General features: G+C 38.5%; 1 protein-coding gene across 6 annotated transcripts in view; it reads left to right on the forward strand.

Annotated features, from left to right (window-relative positions):
• Positions 1 to 17720, forward strand: part of tdrd7b (tudor domain containing 7 b) — a 59729-nt gene extending 42009 nt beyond the window's left edge. For 4 of the 6 annotated variants that reach the window (NM_001353929.1, XM_087258374.1, XM_087258375.1 and 1 more), the window contains 8 exon segments: positions 76 to 278; positions 3286 to 3420; positions 5130 to 5213; positions 6054 to 6188; positions 8622 to 8732; positions 9566 to 10080; positions 14278 to 14438; positions 16311 to 17720. In NM_001353929.1, the coding sequence (NP_001340858.1) occupies positions 76 to 278; positions 3286 to 3420; positions 5130 to 5213; positions 6054 to 6188; positions 8622 to 8732; positions 9566 to 10080; positions 14278 to 14438; positions 16311 to 16531 (1565 nt within the window). In that variant the 3' untranslated portion in view covers positions 16532 to 17720. 6 annotated transcript variants of the gene reach the window in all.
• The last annotated feature ends 3628 nt before the right edge of the window (positions 17721 to 21348 follow it).

Below are 21348 nucleotides of genomic sequence, written 5' to 3' on the forward strand. Positions count from 1 at the left end.
TGAGCTATGAACTCAGCTCTTAAGTAGTTTTACATTTGATGTCAGCTGTTGTCTTAATACTCATTTGTGTTTCAGGCCTGGAGTCATTCAGTCAAGAACAGGCGGTACTGAAGAAGTTGGAGTCCATTGCCACTGGAAAGATTCTATTGGCTGAGATCTTAGAGCGTGAAGACATGCCTCTGGTGGTGCTATATGACACATCACAAGATGATGACGTCAACATCAATGCAGCCTGTATGAAGGCTCTGCAAGACCGATCCTTAGAGAGTCCCTTAAAGGTACAGTAAAGTCAAAAACCAAAACATTTAAAAGGATAGTTCAGCCACATTTTTTTTACTGATTTTCTCTCATCTGTTGCACATAAAATATATATTTTTAAGAATGCTGGAAACCAGTTGCCATTGAGTTTCACTGTATTTTTTCCTACTGTGGATGCCAATGTTTACTGGTTTCCAACATTAAAAAAAATAAAATAAAATAAAATATATATATATATATATATTTTTTTTTTTTTCTGTTCAACATAATGAAGAAACTCAAACATTTGGAACCACTTAAGAGTAAATGAACTATCCCTTTATTATTACAATAATACATTTATAAACTAATGCTGAATGCCATTTTGTTATTGCTAATAGGGCTGCACGATATTGAAAAAATCTGATATTTTTCTGCGATATGTATTGCGATATAAATGGTTTAATAGCATTATTTTGGAAAGAAATATTGAATTTACACTGATTATGGTGAATTTGTAGGGGAAATTATAAACAAATTGCAAGCAAAAATAAAAACAACGGAGCAAAGAAAACAGTAAAACAAACAGCGTTATGATTTTCTGGAGTGTAAAACAGTTTTCAGGTACAGAAATCAAATAATCAAATGTATGTAACATGTAAAATAGATCTCATTGTAATAATAATAAAGTACAATTAGGATTTATTAAAGCTACAAATGCTCAAATGCTTCAATCTCACTTGAAATGCCTTTAAAACACGTGCAAATGATAAACTTTCACTCTGTTGGGGTTAAACTTTAAAGTTACTCCACAAACCTTATTCATTCTCAACTGTGGTGCTGATCAACTATAATCCAAAGCAACATTGCATATCCTGCGATGTGACTATTGCGGATACACACACTGTGATATCGATGATGAAACAATGTACAGCCCTATAGCAACTGAAACAATTGTGCAGCCCTTATTGCTAAGATAGCATGGTTGTACTTGCACTAACAAAGGCCCTGAGTCAGTTATTTTATGTATACTACGGTTAACACACTAATAGGGTAATATATCTATTTTCTAATGTTTGATTTTAGCACATTTGTCCATAAAACGCACTGACAAAGGTCCTGAGTCAATTATTCTGTTTAGACTATGGTTACCACACTAATAGTGTTATTTTCTAATGTTTGATTTCAGCACATTTATCCATAAAACGCTTTTGTGTTTAGGATTAGTTGCCTACAATCTCATCCAAAGCCTCCATTGCTAATTCCAAAACATGATTTTAAAGCTAGTAATAAAAACTCAATCCATTTATATGCAGAGATAGAGAGAGAGAGAGAAAGAGAGAGAGAGAGAAAGAGAGAGAGAGAGAGAGAGAGAGAGAGAGAGAGAGTTTATGCTTGGCGAAACTTTGAGTTGAGAGATTTTTGACTGTTGAGCAACAGCATCTCAGCTAATAGCGGTGCTGTAGATTTAGCAGCTTCAACAACTAACCTAAGACTTGAGAAATGCCATGAAGTTTTTCAGTTGTGAAAATCATGGGTTTGTGGCAACAAAACATTTCAAGAACCTTTAAAATGTACTGAATTTACTTGGAAAATCAATATGGGACTGTGATGTGGTAAAGATCTGACTGGAAAAACTTTAGCTGTTGGTTTACCTGAAAGTAATTGGACACCTTAGAGTATTTGACAACTAGTATTAGGTGGAATTTTTGTTTCTTAAAATGTTTTTTATGTTTACACCTGGCATTCACACTACTCTGGCATTTTTTAACCATAAAAACAAAGTGTTCTGGAAATGGTAAGACAGATTTTGGTGCTGTTTACACTAGTTTGTTTTCAATTTAAAATGTCTTTTTGCTTAATCCACATAATTTAGCCTAAAGCACGTAATACATGATGCAATATCACTAAGTTACGAAGCATGCTATCCATCTCAGATGCAGAAAAGCTAGTTCATGCTTTATGACCTCTAGACTGGATTACTGTAATGCTCTGTTTGCTGGTTGCCCAGCCTACTCTATTAACAAACTTCAGCTAGTACAAAATGCAGCTGCCATATGACCCCAATTGTATCCTCCTTACACTGGCTGCCTGCTAAATTCCATATTGATTATAAAATATTACTTCTTACCTATAAAGCTTTAAATAATCTCGCTCCTGTTTATCTAACCAAACTTCTGTCTCGCTACAAATCAACCCGCTCTTTAAGATTTTAAAACTCAGGGCTTCTGTGAGTACCCAGAATACTACTAAGTAATTTTACTAAAACAGGTAGAGCCTTCTCGTTTATGGCTCCTAAACTGAAATAGCCTTCCTGATAATGTTCGAGGCTCAGACACACTCTCATAGTTCAAAACTAGATCTTTTTAGCATCACATAACAGTATGATGCATGAGTGTGCTCCATGCAGGTGATTGGGCTTGACAGAACACATGTTAGACACACTCCTGTCCTAATGCACCCAACATTTTGTTAGAAACTCTCTTATGTTTGACATGTTTTTTTCTATGCCTGTTTATATAACCTATTTTCATTCATAGCACTTCATTTTTGCATCTCTTGTTCAAACACACTATGAACAGCAGCTACGCTAATTCAGCTCATCCCGAGGCCTCTAGAGGCTATGCAACATTGATGCGCCGTTGATGTGAAAATTAAACCACACTAAACTGAACTCTGAAGACTGGACTAACAGAGTTTCGATCCATTAGAACTTGTAAGAACTGTAAAAGCGCTATAGAAATAAACATGAATTCAATTGAATTGAATTTGTGTAATGCATTAAAAATGTTTGGTCAAGAAGCATTTTCATTATAAAACATAGTTTTAAAACAAAAACACACTAGTAGAACTATGTTTTTTTTTTCTAAGTGGATGGTAGAGTAGAGGGGGTTGGGTGATTAAGGGGGATTGGGATGGTGGGATCTGGAAACCTCACGTCACTTACTGTATTGCTCTGTATCTTAAAGAACAGAAGAAACCTATGGCTCCACGAGTGTGTATTAAAATGTGATTAAGTAAATTACATATGTTTGTTTTCTCTTGTAGGTGAACAGTGCATATATGAATGTGAGTGTGACCAGCGTTTGCTCCGATGGGACGATCTACTGTCAGGTGCCCTCTAGAGGCCTGACTAAACTCAACGAAATTCTGGAGAAAACTGAAAACTATTTCCATTCCCAGGTAGCACACTTTAAGCAGGCTCATTGTCTGTGTTTGTTGCTTTAAATATGATGCTAGAGATTACTTTAGAAGAGAGGAGTAGGCCAAAATGAACAGATTGGGATTATGAGTTTAATCAGATTAACAGGCGTCAAGTGCATAATCCCGAGTATATAGTTACCTTCTGGCACAGACTGTGTAATATAGTGTGTAACAAATGCATCAGTGCACAGCTCTGGGGAAAATAAGACCACTTGGCAGTTCAGATTTACTATTATAGCATGTGTTTGAGTAAAATTTGATTTAACCCTTGTGTGCTGTTGGGGATGTTTTCATCTGCTTTGAGGGGTTTAAAATCTTAATTTGGCCACAGCTTTCTTTGTGAACATAGTAAATATAGTAAGTGCATTTATGCACTATAATCTGCTGTTTTCCTCTATAGAACTCTATATAAAAGGTTAACTAATGATCAACATTGAAAATTACACACTTCACAACTGGAAAAGCCACCAACAATCAAGAATGCATGATTATATGCTGTCATGGCTTTGCAATCAAAAAAATGTCATCATAATGGAAGCCTGTGGGGCAAAAACAACCACCAACATAATGAAAGAATAGTCAATTTGAACAGTACACAAGGGTTAATCTTATTCTGTAAACTACTGAAGACATTTCTTCCAAATTTGTTTGGCTTAAAAAAACAAACATTCTTAAATACCGTAGAAAATGCTAAATCAGTATTTTAACTTTAAAAAAGTTAAGAAATGAATATTTGGTGGGATAAAGCTACGGTCACACTGCACTTTTTGCCCCATATATTTCCAAACGCAAGCTTGTGTGATACGTTTCGCATATCAGTGCGTTAAACAGTTCAAAATCGGTGAACTCTGACCGGCGAATTTGTATGATGTAATTGTGTGAGACTAATAGAATATCAAAATTTGACCTCTAAATACACTATTAATAATAAAATTAAAGAAAATTAATTTTAAACTACTACATACACTTTATCCAGTACAATCTTTATTATTAAAGTATATTGAAAGGGAGGACATCTGTAGTTTCTGCAATGCAGATAAAGAGAGCCTTTGTCATTTATTTTTTGAATGCAATATTGTCTACAGTTTCTGGAAGGATCTAGCTAAATATATCCTCTAAAACTGTAGTGTGACCGCCACTTAACCCTGATTCATTGTGAATTGCAACAAATTAAAACATATTTTATGCTAAACAATTCTCATTTTAAATACATACTCTAAATGACAGTAATTTTATTTTAAATTTGGAAGAAATATGATCAGATTTAAAGGAATAAAACAAATAATAACATTTTACTCAAACCCATACCTGATAAATCCACTCACTTATTCACTCACTCACTCACTCACTCACTCATTCACTCACTCACTCACTCACTTACTCACTTACTCACTCCCTCAATATCCTTCAGCTTAATACTTGATTTTTAGGGGTTGCCACAGCGAAATAAAATGACAATTACTCTAACATATGTTTTATGTGGTAGATAACTGAAAAATCCAGTAAATCCCATAAAAAAACTGAATTGTCAAGTGGTCTCAGTTTTTTTCCCCAAAAGTGTGTATATCAAAGTGTTTTGAATTATTATTGTTTATTGTTTGTATATTATCAAACTGTAGAGTAGTGTGATCCCCATTTTTAACATACTGACAGACAGAATAGGCTTACAACTTTTCTCCTTATTTAAGGTCACATCAGAGTCTCTGGTTTCACGGCCTTTCTGTGGCAAAAATTGTTTGGCTCGATATAAAGGAAAATGGTCCCGAGTGGAGGTGAGTCTGTCCTGCCAATAGCAGAGTGAAAAAGTCTATTATTCAGTTATTTGAAGAGTACCTCTGTTTAGTGCAACTGAGCAACATTTGTCATGAATCAGAAATGATGTCTGAGATTATTACACATTTGGTTAATGTTTAATAAAGGATAATGTAAATCTGAGTCCAAAGGCCTCAACGGGGCACTTTATCCTTTTGATTGTTTCTTAAATTGAATTGTATGGAATTGTTCCCTCAAACTGTTGGAATGCTGGATTCACCGTGTGTCAGAATTACGAGAATTATGCAATAGCCTTTAGAGACGACTCAGCTATTAATGTCCTAATACATTTTTCATACTTTAACATGTAACTTACATTTTATACTGTAATATATTTACCGTTATAACAAATGTAAAAAAAAAAAAAAAAAAAAAAAAAAAACTAATATCTTACCAACCCCTAAGGAATTCAAAATGATACTTATCATACTTACCATACAGCTTAATCCTTAATTTATCATGGTTTCTACAGAAGAATAAACCACCAATTACTCTTGCATATGTTTTATTAATTTAGATATAGCATTAATATAAAAGTCACTGTAATTTAATATAATTTAAACTGAACTTCAACTCTGAAAACTGGACTGACAGTTTCAATTTACTAGAAATTCTATGTTAAGCTGCTTTGACACAGTCTACATTGTAAAAGCGCTATAGAAATAAAGATGAACTGAATATTATGAATTTTATTCTCGATGGTGCAACTGAGTAATTCATAAAATAAAATGAAGTGTTTCCTGCTTGAAATTATGAATTGAAATAATTTGGTTTGATCTGTATTGATCTGGTTTTCATAGATAACAAACCTGCATGGCAGCCGGGTGCTGGATATCCTGTTTGTGGATGTAGGTGTCCAGGCATCAGTCGAGGTCATTGAGTTGAGAGAGATTCCACCTCCTTTGCTGCGTGACCTTATATCCACCCCAGCCCAGGTCAGACAACTGCTAATGACAGCACAGTGAGCTCAAATGAATGGAACAGTTTATAACAGGAGACATTTTTTAATTAAGTTTCAATGAAGTGTGGCGACCCCGGATTAATAAAGGGACTAAGCCGACAAGAAAATGAATGAATGAGTTTCAATGAAGTGCATTAAAAAAAAGAACTGCTTTTGTTTGTGAACAGTAGTTTTGTATTTTAAAGGCACAGTATGTTTCACCACTAGTAGGCGTGTATCCACAGTAAACAAAGGTGTCGTTTGATGATGTCGTGAATGAGTGTGGAATTATGGGAGTTGTCATCTTAATTACATTCTAAGGGACATCCTATCAAGAAATCACGTTCATAGATGAGCTAAAGTATTCTAAACATTTTGGGCCCTATCATACAGTTCCAAGATGTGTTTGGTGTGATTTGCTGCTATTTTCAGACTAACGCAACCCTAATTTTCATGTTTTGTGTCACATTGTTTTAAATAGCAAATCCATTTGTGACACTTTGTAGACATATGGTTGCGCTAGTCTAAAAAAGAAGGTGTGTTAAGGTGCATTGTTGGCGCATTGCTATTTTGAGGATCTGAAATAGGCCGCACCAATGACCAACTAAAAGCTGCCTAAAAGTCCAGTGCAGAGCGTGTTATGCGCCTATGCAGGTCCAAATGCTTAAACATGTCTTAATACACACAGCAATGCACAAATATCTTTACAGATGAACAAAATTAAAGGATTAAAATGTTACAAAAATTATTGTTTACTTTTATTATTTACACTGCCTCCACGCTTTCTTCATGCCTCCCTGTCTTTTTTCAGTTTATTAATGACAATTTGCATTGTATAATGTAAATATTATTATCAGTATTATTTATTTCATACATATTTATATTTGTTTTAATAATAACAAGTTTAGATTTGTCTGCCTGTTGAAGACGTCTGCATCACCATATATGGGGCATATGAACAGGACGTGTGTTTGGATATAACTCAGCTTTTTGACCACACTTTTTTATTTTTGTCCATTGTTTATTATTATTGTTCGCTGGAAATTAAAATATAATTTAGAAGTAGTTTTAAACAAATCTTTGACTTAACAAGCAAAATTAAATATGTAGACTAATGGATGTCTTCAGTGGAGTGAGTTTTCACTGTTTCCTTATCCACCAAAGTAAAGGAGTAAAGAGTGATAGTAAAGTAAGGAGAAAGTACAGAGGCTGAATAAAGAAGGCTCGTTCTTTATCCTCGCGCTGCAGATGCTCTGTTTAACTCATTTCTTTCTAGTGAAGCAGTTTTTCCTCTTACAAAATCCGCCATGTAAATATGCAATTGCACCATGGTGCAATGCAACTGACTCCTAAAGAGAATGTGAGATGAGACTGATTGATTGATTGATTGATTGATAACTCATTAAGAGAATAAGCACAACCCTGTAAGACCATTTGCCGAGCGCAGAGCTAATTTTTTCCATACTTAAATTAGCAAAAGTGGATTCGGACATGCCCTTAATGCTTTTGCGCCAGACGTTTCAGACTTAGTATGAAGCACAGTAGTAAAGCTGAAAGCTGTCAATGTGAAATGAGAGCACTGACACAATTGTCGCAGAGGAGCTTTTATTATTCTACAGATATCCGCTTTTTTCCAGTCATAATCACATGGAGAAGAGCAGCACTCTTTTATCCAGCCCCATTTCATGTTATTATTTTACATATTATCAGAAAAGTGGCTAATTTGTTCATTCCGCTCATATGAAAATGTAAAAATTTTTAAATGAGGCATGCCCGCAAACTCCACCCACCTCATTAGCAGATAAGCTAATCATATTCAAAATTACAAATCAGAATGTACATTTGAATACAAAAGTCACTAAATCCAAAAGTTACGAATTGCCATGGAATTGCGTTGGTTTTTATCCATTCATTCATTCGTTTTCTTTTCGGCTTAGTCCCATTATTTATCAGGGGTCGCCACAGCGGAATAATAAATAAATGTTCTGTTTTAATGCTGCTCTGTGCCACCTAATAAAACACACAACATATTGAAGCATCTTTGGTGTTTCCATTTTCTATAAAACCAAACCAGAAATGTAGTGTGATGAAATTAGCATAGTGACATAGTACATGGTTCTTGAGACTAGTTAAATGTTCTATTTTTCTGGATTTGGACAATCTTTAAAACATTTGGGATAATGTAAGCACATAAGTAATCAAAATATATTACACAGTTCTAGTAGTTTTGGATATTTTAAAGAAAAAAAATCAGCATATTGTGCCTTTAAAGGGATGTTCTACTCGTCTGTCCTTCAAAAATAAATACTAAAAAATAGCAGCATTTAGTTGTAAATACAAAAAATGGTGTAGACACAAGGTTATTTTTGACTGAATTGATTTGTTTAATCTTTATGCCATTAAAATGTGAGCTTGTGTGACTGTGCAGGCGCTGAAGTGTTGTCTGGCTGGTCTGCCAGTCAGCGTGGGCTTATGGACTCCTGATGCTGTCCAGTGGCTGAGAGACACAGTTCTCCACATCAGTGACTGCAGCTTGAAGGCCAGTGAAGTACTAATGCTGTTCATTGAGGGGGAAAAAAAGTTTTTAAAGAGCCCCTATTATGCATTACAAAAGATCATATTTTGGTTTTGGGGGTCTCCATCAACAGGCTGATATGCATGCAAGGTCAAAAACACCTTCATTGTCTTATAATATGCATTTATTTTTACCTAATTATCCCAGCGACTCTCATATGATTTGTTCAGTGATTGATTTGTTGCCAAACCCCTCCTTTGCGCAAGACTTATCTGCGCTGTTTGGTCCAATAACCCAGTCGGTTGTGACGGGTCAGCTGGGTTCAGTGCGAGACAGAGAGAAATGCCTACCATGGTTATGAAGTACTCACAGTGTATGTGAGAGCCCAATACCAGAATGCAATAAAGCAATGCAGTTAAACACCAGCATATTACTCTACTCTTAATCCTAACCTCAAGTAATAACAACGACACACATTCAGTATTAATCTAAACAGTGGCAAAGGAAAACAAAATCATTTGAAAATTGACCGTGCCGCGCGTGTGAGGAACAGCTGATGGTGGCCACCGCAGCTACAGATGTTACTACTTCAATGTGTTCCTTTTGCCGCCATTCATACCGCGGCGACGGCGGTACTTGGTGCGCCAGCAGCTTTTGACCGCTGAAATACAGAAATGACAACTGACCCAGCTGGCACTCAAATGAGCTACTGTCTTGCTGTGATCTGACAGTGCTAACCACTGAACCACCATGCCGCCTCCACTATAATATATCAAGTCACTCAAAGCAATTTGATGCATATTGAAATGCTCACAGCAGAAAAAGCAGCACTAAATCTTAACATTCTCTTTTTCTAGATCGCTAAAGTGGATGAGACCAAACGCCTCGCACACGTCTATCTCTTTACCAGCAAGAACTTCCATGACACAAGTTGCAGTTTAAACCAGCAGTTGGCTGATTCAGACTTGTGGAACCATCAGAAGGATGTTTTCTTAAGCAGCCGAGGGCCTTTAAAATCCCTTAATGTCCCAACCGCCACCCAGACCTCCAGCCTCAAGACTGACAGAGGGGATAGAGCCCTACACACACCCAAGAAGACCTCACCTCCACTGGGTAGCAAAAGCACGCCTGCAGGCTCTCCAGCTGAACGCCTTTCTCTTCCACCAGCATTGGAGCTGCCTGAAATTGGCCAAAATATGGATGTGTTTGTTTCGGTGGCATGCCATCCTGGCCACTTTGTGCTACAGCCGTGGCAGGATATGTACAAACTGGTGGTTTTGATGGGGGAGATGATTCTGCATTATAATAAAATGGAGGAAAAAGCGCTTAAAGTCGAGAAGAACCAGGTCTGTGCTGCCAAGGTGGAAAACAAGTAAGTCAATGTCACTTTGCTAAAAGAGATGCAGGAAAAAACGAATAAATCACAGACACCATTTATTAAATGTTTCTACTGTGCATACAATTTATTCATTTGTTCCTATATTTTAGCTAAATTGTGTGCACTCTATATTAATTAATTCCCCTTCATGGAAACTACAAAGTGTGTCTGGTAACATATGGGAGTACGCCAGATGACCAATCACTCTGAAAAGTAAGAAAACAGTCCAATGAATGCCAAATGAATTGGCGGAGTTCAGCTCCACAGCTGTCAGCGGTTAGCTAGTGGGATATACAGTATCAGCTGGTGACTGAGAAGTGAGCTTCAGAGCCTTTCACGAGACTGAAGACACTCTATCTGCCAACCTGATTTCAAGTCTGAAACCAGTTTACTCATCTGTGCGGGAGGAGATGGGACAGCATCGGTCGATCTGGTATTACCTGTCTCCTGGGCTTTTCGCTGGTGTGCACAAAAGAACAGTTTCCATTACAGTAAATTATGTAAGTAAAAGTAAATTCCCTATGAGAGCAACATGGTCAATCAATGTGTCTTTTTCAAGGCGCTGTTCTGACTGTGCGTTTCTGGATGCAGTGGTTATTTCCGAATGATGGGCACTGCATCACAGGTCTGGGTGTCCAGCATGTCGATGCGGTGCTCGCAGACAGCTCATGCACTCGCTGTGAGACCATGGCTGTTGCACTGTGGTTAGCACGTGGGCAGATCTGAGGATCACAGTTCATTTATCGCCTCCAGGCCCATGGACCACTCCTCCACAGCGCACCCCATTTAAGCATCGAGTGGTTGTGTCGGTTCATCTTCCGGGATGCCCGCACCACCGCTTGATGACACCAGAGATCAGATGCCCATCGTGACATCAGAGGGCGAGCTGTCATGCTCAAGTTCTCAAGTCAGTGTGGCTAGAGATGGCTTGTCCCCCAGCTGGAATGACTAGAATGTGTTATGCGCGGGCTTATGTAAGATGAATGTAATGTGTATTTATATAGCGCATTTATTGTGTATGGCCATACACCCAAAGCGCTTTACAATCATGAGGGGGGTCTCTTCACACCACCACCAGTGTGCAGCATCCACTTGGATGATGCGACGGCTGCCACAGGACAACGGCGCCAGTGCGCTCACCACACATCAGCTATTGGTGGAGTGGAGAGATAGTGATCGAGCCAATTCAGTGGAAGGGGATGATTGGGAGGCCATGATCGTATGGGCCGATAGAGGGACTTTTGCCAGGATACCGGGGTTACACCCCTGCTCTTTCACGAGAAGTGCCATGGGATTTTTAATGACCACAGAGAGTCAGGACCTCGGTTTAACGTCTCATCCGAAAGACGGCGCCCACTGACAGTGTAGTGTCCCCTTCACTTTTACTGGGGCATTAGGACTCATACAGACCACAGGTTGAGCGCCCCCTGCTGGCCTCACTAACACCACTTCCAACAGCAACCTAGTGTTCCCTAGTGGTCTCCCATCCAGGTACTGACCAGGCTCAGCCCTGCTTAGCTTCAGTGAGTAACCGGTCTTGGGCTGCAGAGTGACATGGCTGTGGCTGAATCTTCTAGCTACCGCCCCCTTCTTCCCAGGGGCGCACAGCGAGCACATGCTGGCATAGAGGGCATTTTTCTCCGCCTGGTCCTTGTGTGCTTCCGCCTTCACCTCCCTTTATGGCGAGGCGGACAGTGGGTACGAAGCTATTCCTCAGGTGGTGGGCCCCGCCACCTGGAGGGATGAACTAAGTCCCCTGTCCAAGGCGGGTGGGTTATCTGTGTATCTCATGGCCAGAGCCATGTTGCTTCCCTCTGAGAAGAAGCTCAGAAATGCCAGATTAGTGATGTGTTTTTTTTTTTTCTTTAGGATAGCTGGATCACAGTCTGTCACTATCCACACTGAAGGTTTTTGGCGTGCTGCCATCCCCACTCTCTGTGGGGAGGCGGATGGTAGCGCTCTGGATAAGCATAACTTCATCAGCTGGTTCCTCAGAGGTGAGTGGCGCGAGATGGTTAATTCCATCCCCACCCCCTTCGCTTGCCCTCTTGGGATCTCTCTAGCCTCAGCGGATATGGTTTGGTCTGTTAACCCACTCGATTCAATATCTATAAGTTTTTTGTCCATAAAGACAGCTCTGCTGGTCGCGTTGGTATCATTCTGGAGGGTTTAGATTCTGGTGGCATTTGTTCAGACATTCAGAACAGCCTATTCTCATGTTTACCTGAGACCCTGTTCAGCTGTGTGCCAAGGTTCCTTCCACCCTTTTAATATAAGGTAGTAAACCTGCAAGTGCTTTCTGCAAAGGAGGCAGGCCCGGCCCTTTCATTGTCATGTCCGTGCACTGTGCTTTGTGTGACACATCTCTAAGCAGCTCTTTTCTCTTATGACTGGCAGAAAGGAAGTGCCGTATCATAGGAGAGATTGGTCCACTTGTTAGTTTATGCCATCGCCCTCGCTTATGTTCTTTTTATTCTGCTAGTTTCCCGCTTGGCTAGCCCTAAAGAATTTCTTTGAGGCCCCCAGCACCCGACTTGGCTCAGTGTGATGTCTATGCCTGTATTAGCCTTCCCACATGCTGAGGTTTGATGCCAGCTATGCGGGGTCCCCCATGTCGACCCCATACGCTTATTTAGCCACGGAGTGTTCCCCCTGATCAGGCAGACCCGTGTCTTCCATACCCGCTAACCAGCTTATGATATGTACCACTCCCCCTTCATCGGGCTAGTACATATGTTCTTAATGCTATCAAGTCTCTCCTCTTGGGTAGCAGGTGTCCTCCACAGCATTCCTTTCCCTTCGGGGAATGGTACCCTTTCCCAATGTACTGTTGTATTTCTAAAATCCTTAGTCTATATTTGCTAGGTAAAACACATTTACGACCCCAATCTACATTTTCTAATTATTCTAATGTAATGATAAATAAAGGGCCTAGGGGACATTGGAATGAGCATAACGGGCTTAGCTGCTGTGATCGGTTCTTCAACAGGCAAAAATTCCAATTCTCAGCCGCCAGCTGATATATTCCACTGATGGCTAATCGCTGACAGCTGTAAAGCTGAGCTCTGCCTATTCATTTGGCATTCATTGGCCTGTTTTCTTACTCTTCAGAGTGATTGGTCATCTGGTATAATCCTATAGTCTGTTGCTAGATACACGTCTGCATTCCCTATTCCGGGAACGTGGGTATGTACGTAACCAGGACATTCCCTAGATTTACTATATAGTTCTCATGATTTATTGTAACTTCTAATTCATCCCCTTGTTTTAAATGAATTGTACTCCCTATATAATAATTTGTGCCCTTGTTCTAGGTAGATTGTTTCCTATAACATTTAAATGTCTATTTTGTAAAGAAATGATGACAGCAATAACTTACCAAACAGCATGTCAAGACACAACCGTGAAGGAAGCTGCATGTTCACAAAGAAGGTGAAAACTATACATAGCCTAGGGAAGATTAATAAAGGACCAGCACCTGTTTGGAGATGATCTTTTTTGTGCGCCCAGTTGACCTAAAACAAGAAAACAAATTATTATTGAGAGAATATACAAGCAGCAGTCAACAGTTTAATGGCAAACAAAAGATAATTATGGGTAACAATTCATTACATTTATAGGGCACTCAAAACACTTTACAGCTATTCAGGTCCCTAAATAATTGGTCAAGGTGTGTTTGATTTGGGTTGGAGCTGATTTCTACACTGAAGTAGATCTCCAGGAACAAGGTTGAGCATCACTGCTCTTGACTCTAGATCAAGAATGTGCAAACCCCTGTCCCGGAGGGCTGGTGTCTTGCTCCGATTTTGCTCCAACCCTGATCAAACACACCTGAACAAGCTAATCAGTGTTTTCAAGATCACTCTAAAGCTACAAGCAGGTGTGTTGAAGAAGGTTGGACACTCTAGGACAGAATTTGCCCATCGCTGATCTAGATAGACTACCAACAGAAATGTGTAAACAATGGATTCCCAAACTCAATCCTGGACGGCTGGCGTTCTGCAGAGTTTAGCTGCAACACACCTGGCAGGAAGTTTCTAGTATGTAAGTAGAGCTTGATTAGCTGTTTCAGGTGTGTCTAATAGGGGTTGAAAAATAAACTGTGCAATACAACAGCTTTTCAGGACATGAAAGTGCACTGGGGTATTAGATGTGTTTTGTGTGACCACTCATTCTGTGTTTTATTTGCAGTTGGTACCGTGTACTAGTAAAAGGTGTCCTGACCAATGGTCTGGTGTCAGTGTTTCAGCTGGACTATGGCAAGCATGAACTGGTGAGCGGCACCAAGCTCCGGCCCCTCACCCAGGAGTTCTGCCAGCTCCCCTTCCAGGCCATTACTGCTCAACTAGCAGGTACATATAATTTTCTTGTTGTACAATTTCTTGCTGTACTATCCTGGTACTGAAGTTTTAAAAACGTCCATTTCCCGCTAACATTTGAGTAGTGTTGATGGCGTTCTTAAACAAAGTTGATTTGCCATAGCATTCACCAGTGCTCAACAGAAATGACTGTGATTGGCCCTGAAGGTCATCAGTTCACTGCACTTCACAGAGTGCAAACACAGATACAGGTACACTGGAGCATTTTAAAGCCATGAAGATCTGTTGAGTCATCAGTAGATCGCTCGTCTGTGTTTGCACTCTGTAAACATCGGTAAAGTGCAATAAACTAATGACCTTCAAGGCCAATCACAGTCATGCACTGGACGGGCACATTTTGCATATGCTCATAAAAAAATATTAATGGAAGTGGCATGATGCGCATAAATTTAGAAAATTTGCATAAAAACCATGTGCGCATAACTGAGTAGGATAAACTTTTTATTCGATAAGAAAATATTCCCTTTAACTGCGATGAAAACACTTTTGCCGCACAAACTCCAGCATGTGCATTAAAAAAGGTCATGGGATTTTGTTAAAAGAGATCATGTGATGATAAAAATGTGTGTAAATGGACAATCCATCAGGCTGGGCACACTGTAAAGCATCTGAAATGTTATTTTGGTCATTATAAAGTGCCTTACCATTTAAGTATTAGTGTTATTATATTATTAATGACCTCCAGTATCAACAGCATCTGTGCTCTGCGTCTGACACCTTCAAACACCACCGCGTGTTCACTGCATGTCAGGATTGCTTTCTGAGGCGCAAGTCATTTATAAATGAAGAAAAGATTGATGCAGCTTCTAATATCGCAGCAAAATCAGTTTGTACTGTTGATATTTGGCACCAGTTAATCAGGAAGTGGCGATTTTGTTCGATTTGACTGTTGGATGGAAACGCAGCTTTATTCGCACGTCTTTTATGCAATAATCCAGTTTTGTGCATAAAGTTCATTCAAATTTTTGGATGGAAACATAGCTATTGACTTACTAGCATCACAAAGCTACTGCTTGTTTATTTTCTCAGCTCCTGTTCCAGCACATCCCAACATTGTGCTATTGGACAGAGATCTAATGACTGTGGAGGCTGTTTAAATTTAGCTTTTTAAATCAACTCACTGTCATGTTCAGGAAACCAGTTGAGATGATCTGAGCTTTATTTGTTGTGTTCTCCATTTGCTTCTTGCACCAGTAAAGCATTTTTACCCACTGAAATGCTCTTAGCCAAACACTTTTTTTGCAATCCCTAGTGATGATTGTGCATGAAAGTTAATTTTAATTTGTAAAATGTGCCATATGTTCCCCAATTAACATGAACAGGTTGTTTCAGCAGGTCCTCTAGCATTTAAATGTTGGCTGTCATTGTAACTGATTGACTAAACATTTTCATCAGCAAGTAAAAACTGTATAAAGTGGCTAGTATTTGAATATATTTAAATTCAATCCTGACTTAAAGAGCATTCAGGACATAAAGTTGGTGACCAATATCAATGTCTCGTTTTGACTATCACTTGTACTTTCCATAAGCTGGTTAAAGTCCTTGTCAATGTCATACCGCATTCATGGTACTGAAAGTTTAATAAAGTGTCAACGACTTTTGATATTCATTCATTCATTTTCATTTTGGCTAAGTCCCTTTATTAATCTGGGGTTGCCACAGTGGAATGAAACGCCAATTTATCCTGCATATGTTTTGCATTGCGGATTCCCTTCCAGCTGCAACACATCACTGGGAAACATCCATACACACTCATTCACACCTTGCAGCCCTTATTCCAAATGCAATAGATTCATTTTGGTATTGACTTTGGAGTATATCTGAAGATGTTTCTGATCTTTCCAGGTCTGAAACCCAGGCAGTGGTCAGAGGAGGCCTCCATTGTGTTCAGGAACCACGTTGAGAAGAAACCGCTGGTTGCCCAACTGGAATCCGTGCAGGAGGCGTCACAGCCCTGGGAACGTAAGGTGATGATCTACTTGGTGGACACTTCACAAGAGGAACGGGACATTTGGCTGCATGATATCATGGCTGAATTCACTGATGAGATGACCAAGACAGCGTAGAAGTTCTAGCATAGAGTGTTCTTGAAAGGTTCTCATTAGGTTGTTCATTAGTATTCTATAGAATTAATGATTTATTTTTACAAATGTAGCTTGGGCGTGTGTCTGCGTAAGCAAATGTGAAATATAGAGTTTAAGGGTCCAACTTTTAGATGGAAGTATTGCAATTTATAGCTAATTATATGTTAAATTAGCATATTGTTTTATGCTCTTTGATAGCAGTGTCAGTTTAATGCATTATTATCAGCTATTGCCTTTGCTTTAAAGGGATGGTTCATACAAAAATAGCAGTTATGTCATTATTTACTCACTCTTCTTTCTTTTGTTAAACATTCTGAAAAAAGCTGTCACTGTTGACTTTCATAGTATTTGTTTTTCCTATTATGAAAGTCAATGGTTAGAGGTTTTTAGCTTCTTATTGTCTTCTTTTTTGTTTAACAGAAGAAAGAAACAAGTAAAGGGTGAGTAAGTGATGACAGAGTTTTCATTTTGGATGAACTATCCCTCTAACACAAAACAGTTGTGGTCAATTGCTAATCTTTAACACCAACTACAGTTAATCATATTCACTTCAGCTGTACCAAAATTGGATGCAGCCAATCATATTCTACAATCTATTTCAAAATCGTCAGAATACATTATATAAGTTTGATTGTCCAGATGATGTGGCAAGCTTCATGTTTCAACCATAGCATGTTACAAAGCTGCCACTTAACTAGTTTATATGGTCCAAAAGAGACAATGCACAGTGCTATATCTTGCACCAAGTCTATAGTGTGTCGTTTTAAAAAATGTTTACATGAATTAGCTTTTCGGAGTTTAAAAGACAAAAGCTCCTCGTGCTTGAGACGTGCGTGTATGAGCTCTGGTTTTAGGATTATTTATTTAGTTTACATATTTTCTTTGTGTCTTACTAATAGTTTAGTGGAGGCTTGAAATGTTTGGGGTTTGCTACAATGTGGCGATCCAATGTGTTTTAAAAGAAATAACTCAAAAGTTTTATTACCTGAATATGCTGAAACTTGAAAGATAAACTTGTGTTGGCATGTAGATGTTTTAAGTACAGATGCTTAATACTTCAGTGATAAAAGTGGAACAAATTATTGGTTAAAAAAAGTAGGTCACTTATGTTCAGCCACATAGATTTCCTACATCGTTATGATTTAAAAATAAAAACAATGTTGTTAACACATTTCTGGTCTTATTGTGAATGAAAAGTGTTTTTTTTTTTTCTAAATCATCCCTTCTTATACTATAGTCATTAAATAAAGTTCTTCTTTTTCTTCTCTCGAAATTGGTCCATTCTGAAAATGAAATTTGTTCTGAATGATTTCAGATGTCAACTAACATAACATCTAAATAAGTAGCTATCCAATTCAGCAGATTTTAATAAATTGTAACTATTAAAAAAAAAATCTAATTTTAAATGTTGAAAAATACATGCAAAAATACAATGTTTTCCTTTTAATAGCAACAGCTTTTATTGTACAGTTCAGGAATTACAATATAAATCATGACTCATGTGCAAAACATGATTCAAGGTCAAAACAGCTTTGTCCAAAAAAAAAACCCCATAAAAACATCAGAAAAAAATCGTACACTGTGTCTACTTTGAATACAACCGAATCACACCACATACACTTATTAAAGTTTATTTAATAAGTTCATTTATTGCAAATGGCCATACACTAGAGGACTGCATTCCCGCAGCTATTTTTCCAGATTTCTTGCGGCGCTGTAATAAATTTCCAAATAAAACGTGGTAGCGGTCGGTTACTCTGGTGAAATATGAATAGGAGCTGCCGGTTTAACAATATAGTGTTTCAGAGAGAGAGTCCGCCATGGTGCTGTGTGTGTTTGATTGCAGGTGGTTGTCGCAGATGAAAGTGAAGTGGGTTGGGGGAGTCGCGGAAGAAAGTAAAAGTGAACAGCGGGTTGGTTGAGGAGGGGGATCAGTAAAATGAGGTTCCAGATCAGATTTCAGAGATTCCGGATCCAGTGTGTTCCGGTACAAATTGAGCCCTGGTATTTGCAAATATATTGAGTGGATATGTTTGTAAATCTGACTGAAAGAGTCAGTGCCTCACCAGCCACAAACCTTACCGCACATCACGCGGCTCTCATGTCTCATCACATAGGGGCAAACAAAACTGACATTTAGCCTACAATTCTTGTACAACCTACACTTTCACCTGTTATCTCTCTCTTTTGGTAGTCCCCAATTTTAACATGAGATTTTGGAAACCAGATCTAAATTTAGTGGAAAGGGTGAAGTCGGGTGAAAAAGGTGGCGGTTGGTCAGCGGGTGAACAAAGTCTGAATTAACAGCAGGAAAGAAATAAAACCTGGCCGGAGTGTGTATGTGTGCACCCCCTGCTAGCCTCACTAACCCCACTTCCAACAGCAATCTAGTTTTCCCTTGTGGTCACCCATCAAGGAACTGACCAGGCTCAGCCCTGCTAAGTTTCAGTGAGTAACCGGTCTTTGGTTGCAGTTTGATAAGACTCTGAAATGTACATACTGGCATCTTATGTGCCGGTATTCTACATTTTGGACTGAATTATTATTAGTATTATGTTACAGAAACTAAAGCCTTGTAATGGTTGGTTGTTTCAACCAAACCTCCATCAGAAGGATTGTGTTTTTCATTAGCTAGAAGGCTGTATTGTTGAGCACATTTTTGAATTGTGGCCATACCCTCTTATAAAGGATGCTAAAAAGTGTCATTTGGACTTTAGTGATGTAGTTTATGTAGTTAAAAAGTAGACAAGGTTTCAATAGTTTCATATATAGCTTAGTTGTTTTAGGATAATGTAGGAAAAGGATAACACGTTGTTTCGATCGTCTGAGACCTTCATTCATAATTGACACTCAAATCAAGATATTTTAGGTGAATTTAGAGAGTTCTCTCATCCTCCGTTCCTGATCCAAAGATAACCAAAAGCATTTAATGTGATCAGTGGTTAAACAGTACTTAAATAAAGCTCCAAGACCAGTTTTGTGCACCAGCAAACTTAATTATGCCTTTGTTCGCCCAGTGTCTTCTCTCCCACCTCTGGCCAGGGTATGCGTTTACAACTGCATTGCTTGATTATCGCTGGAGTAAGCAGAGCGACACACAAGCAAATAGTAAACACATTGTTCACCAATGTCTGCCATGTCAGGTTAGGCAGTCATTTTTGCAATCTTTTTTTTTTTTTTTTTTTGGCACAAGGTGTGTTTTTGGTGTCCTATGATTACAGTTAAATCCCTGAAGTCATATGAATTTGTATTTATTTTTATTTTTATTTTTTTACATTTTTTTGGTTCCTTTATTGGGGTCCATCCTTCATACATGGATTTCTCTGTTAGCTGGATTTATATTTAGACGATTTGACATGATCCAGGATCATTTTGTTTTTCAAAATTCATCAGAGTTGTAATCTTAGCAACAGTTCTGGTAGTTCAAACCTGCAGCAGCTTATTTCATATAAACAGGATTAGATCATAAGGTGAACAAAAACAAAAGTCCATCTGGAGCTCCTTAACGGGACTCCATATTTGTAAACATTCATTCAAGTGGATTCGCACAACTCTCAGTCCCGCCCACACTGGTCACAGCTACAAAGTTGACCAATCACAGAGCTTCCGCTAAGCATTGTTCCGCTAAGACCTGACCTGTATAACCACATTCACCATCGGGAGGTGGTATAATCACTCTAGAGGGAGAATTTTGTGTTCACAATCTAAAATAAATAAAGCAATCCAACATGAGTACCTGATAGCTTCGCCACTCACGCTTCGTGAGCAAAACAGCGGCTGTTGAATGTGTGAAGTGTCTATCAATCCACACTTCCATTTTACAGATTGAATGAGTGCATCATCCGGGTAATTAAAGTGCACTTATTATAGTTTTAAGTGTGACCACATTACTTAAACTATTTATACTACAAAATGGTGTAGAATAGTGGATAAGAATGCAATTTGGGACGCACCTTATGAATCATCCTTTAAGCCTCATTCACATTCAAGAGACTCGCATCGGCAAAACGACAAACGACCGTTCATTTCAATGGAGAGTGAGCGACTTCTGAGTGACAGCGAATGTTGGCGACTAGGTGGGCATGTCTAGCGATGTGACAATGTTAAGAATCTTTCAACTTTATGCAAATGAAGAGTGACTTTCTTGAGCGACAGCCAATAGGAATACCAGTAGGGCTTACATGATTTTCTCTTTGCTCGCTCAGAGGCCGGTTGTATATAATGGAGGAACTATGACGTCACTTTGTAGACCAATCAGCTGCTAAGCATAAAGCTGGCTCCCTTGTTCAAATACCTATAGGATTTTATTATAGGCTTTTCAAAGACTGCATATAATAAGCTCTGTGTACAAACATTGTTCATTACACCTAGACGTTTGTCCAACAGCTTAATCCTCACATGAAAATACAACTTTGAGCACTTTTGGATCTTAAATGCAAACAAAAAAACTAAAAAGCTAACATTAGGCTATAAAAGTAACAAACGAGCACCCCAAGTCAGTATAATCCGTCAGCATTACCCTGTTAAAGACTTACTTTACTGGTGCAAGAAGCAAATGGAGAACACAACAAACTTATTTTTAGAAATATGGTCCATGACAAAAGATTGAATCTCTCGATTAAGAGTATTAAATACTCCACGCTATATATTATAAACTAATAAATAAGCAAAAACATCTGTATAGACCTACGTGCCTCTTAGTTTTTACATTGGAAATACATTTGTTTTGCTTTACGGTTGTTGTAAAAGTTTAAAACTCGTACTGTATGTTTTATAAATGTGCCTACATAGTATTAAAA

Source organism: Danio rerio, chromosome 7 (assembly GCF_052040795.2).
Source record: "Danio rerio strain M-AB ecotype USA chromosome 7, GRCz13ab, whole genome shotgun sequence".
Lineage (NCBI taxonomy): Eukaryota > Metazoa > Chordata > Actinopteri > Cypriniformes > Danionidae > Danio > Danio rerio.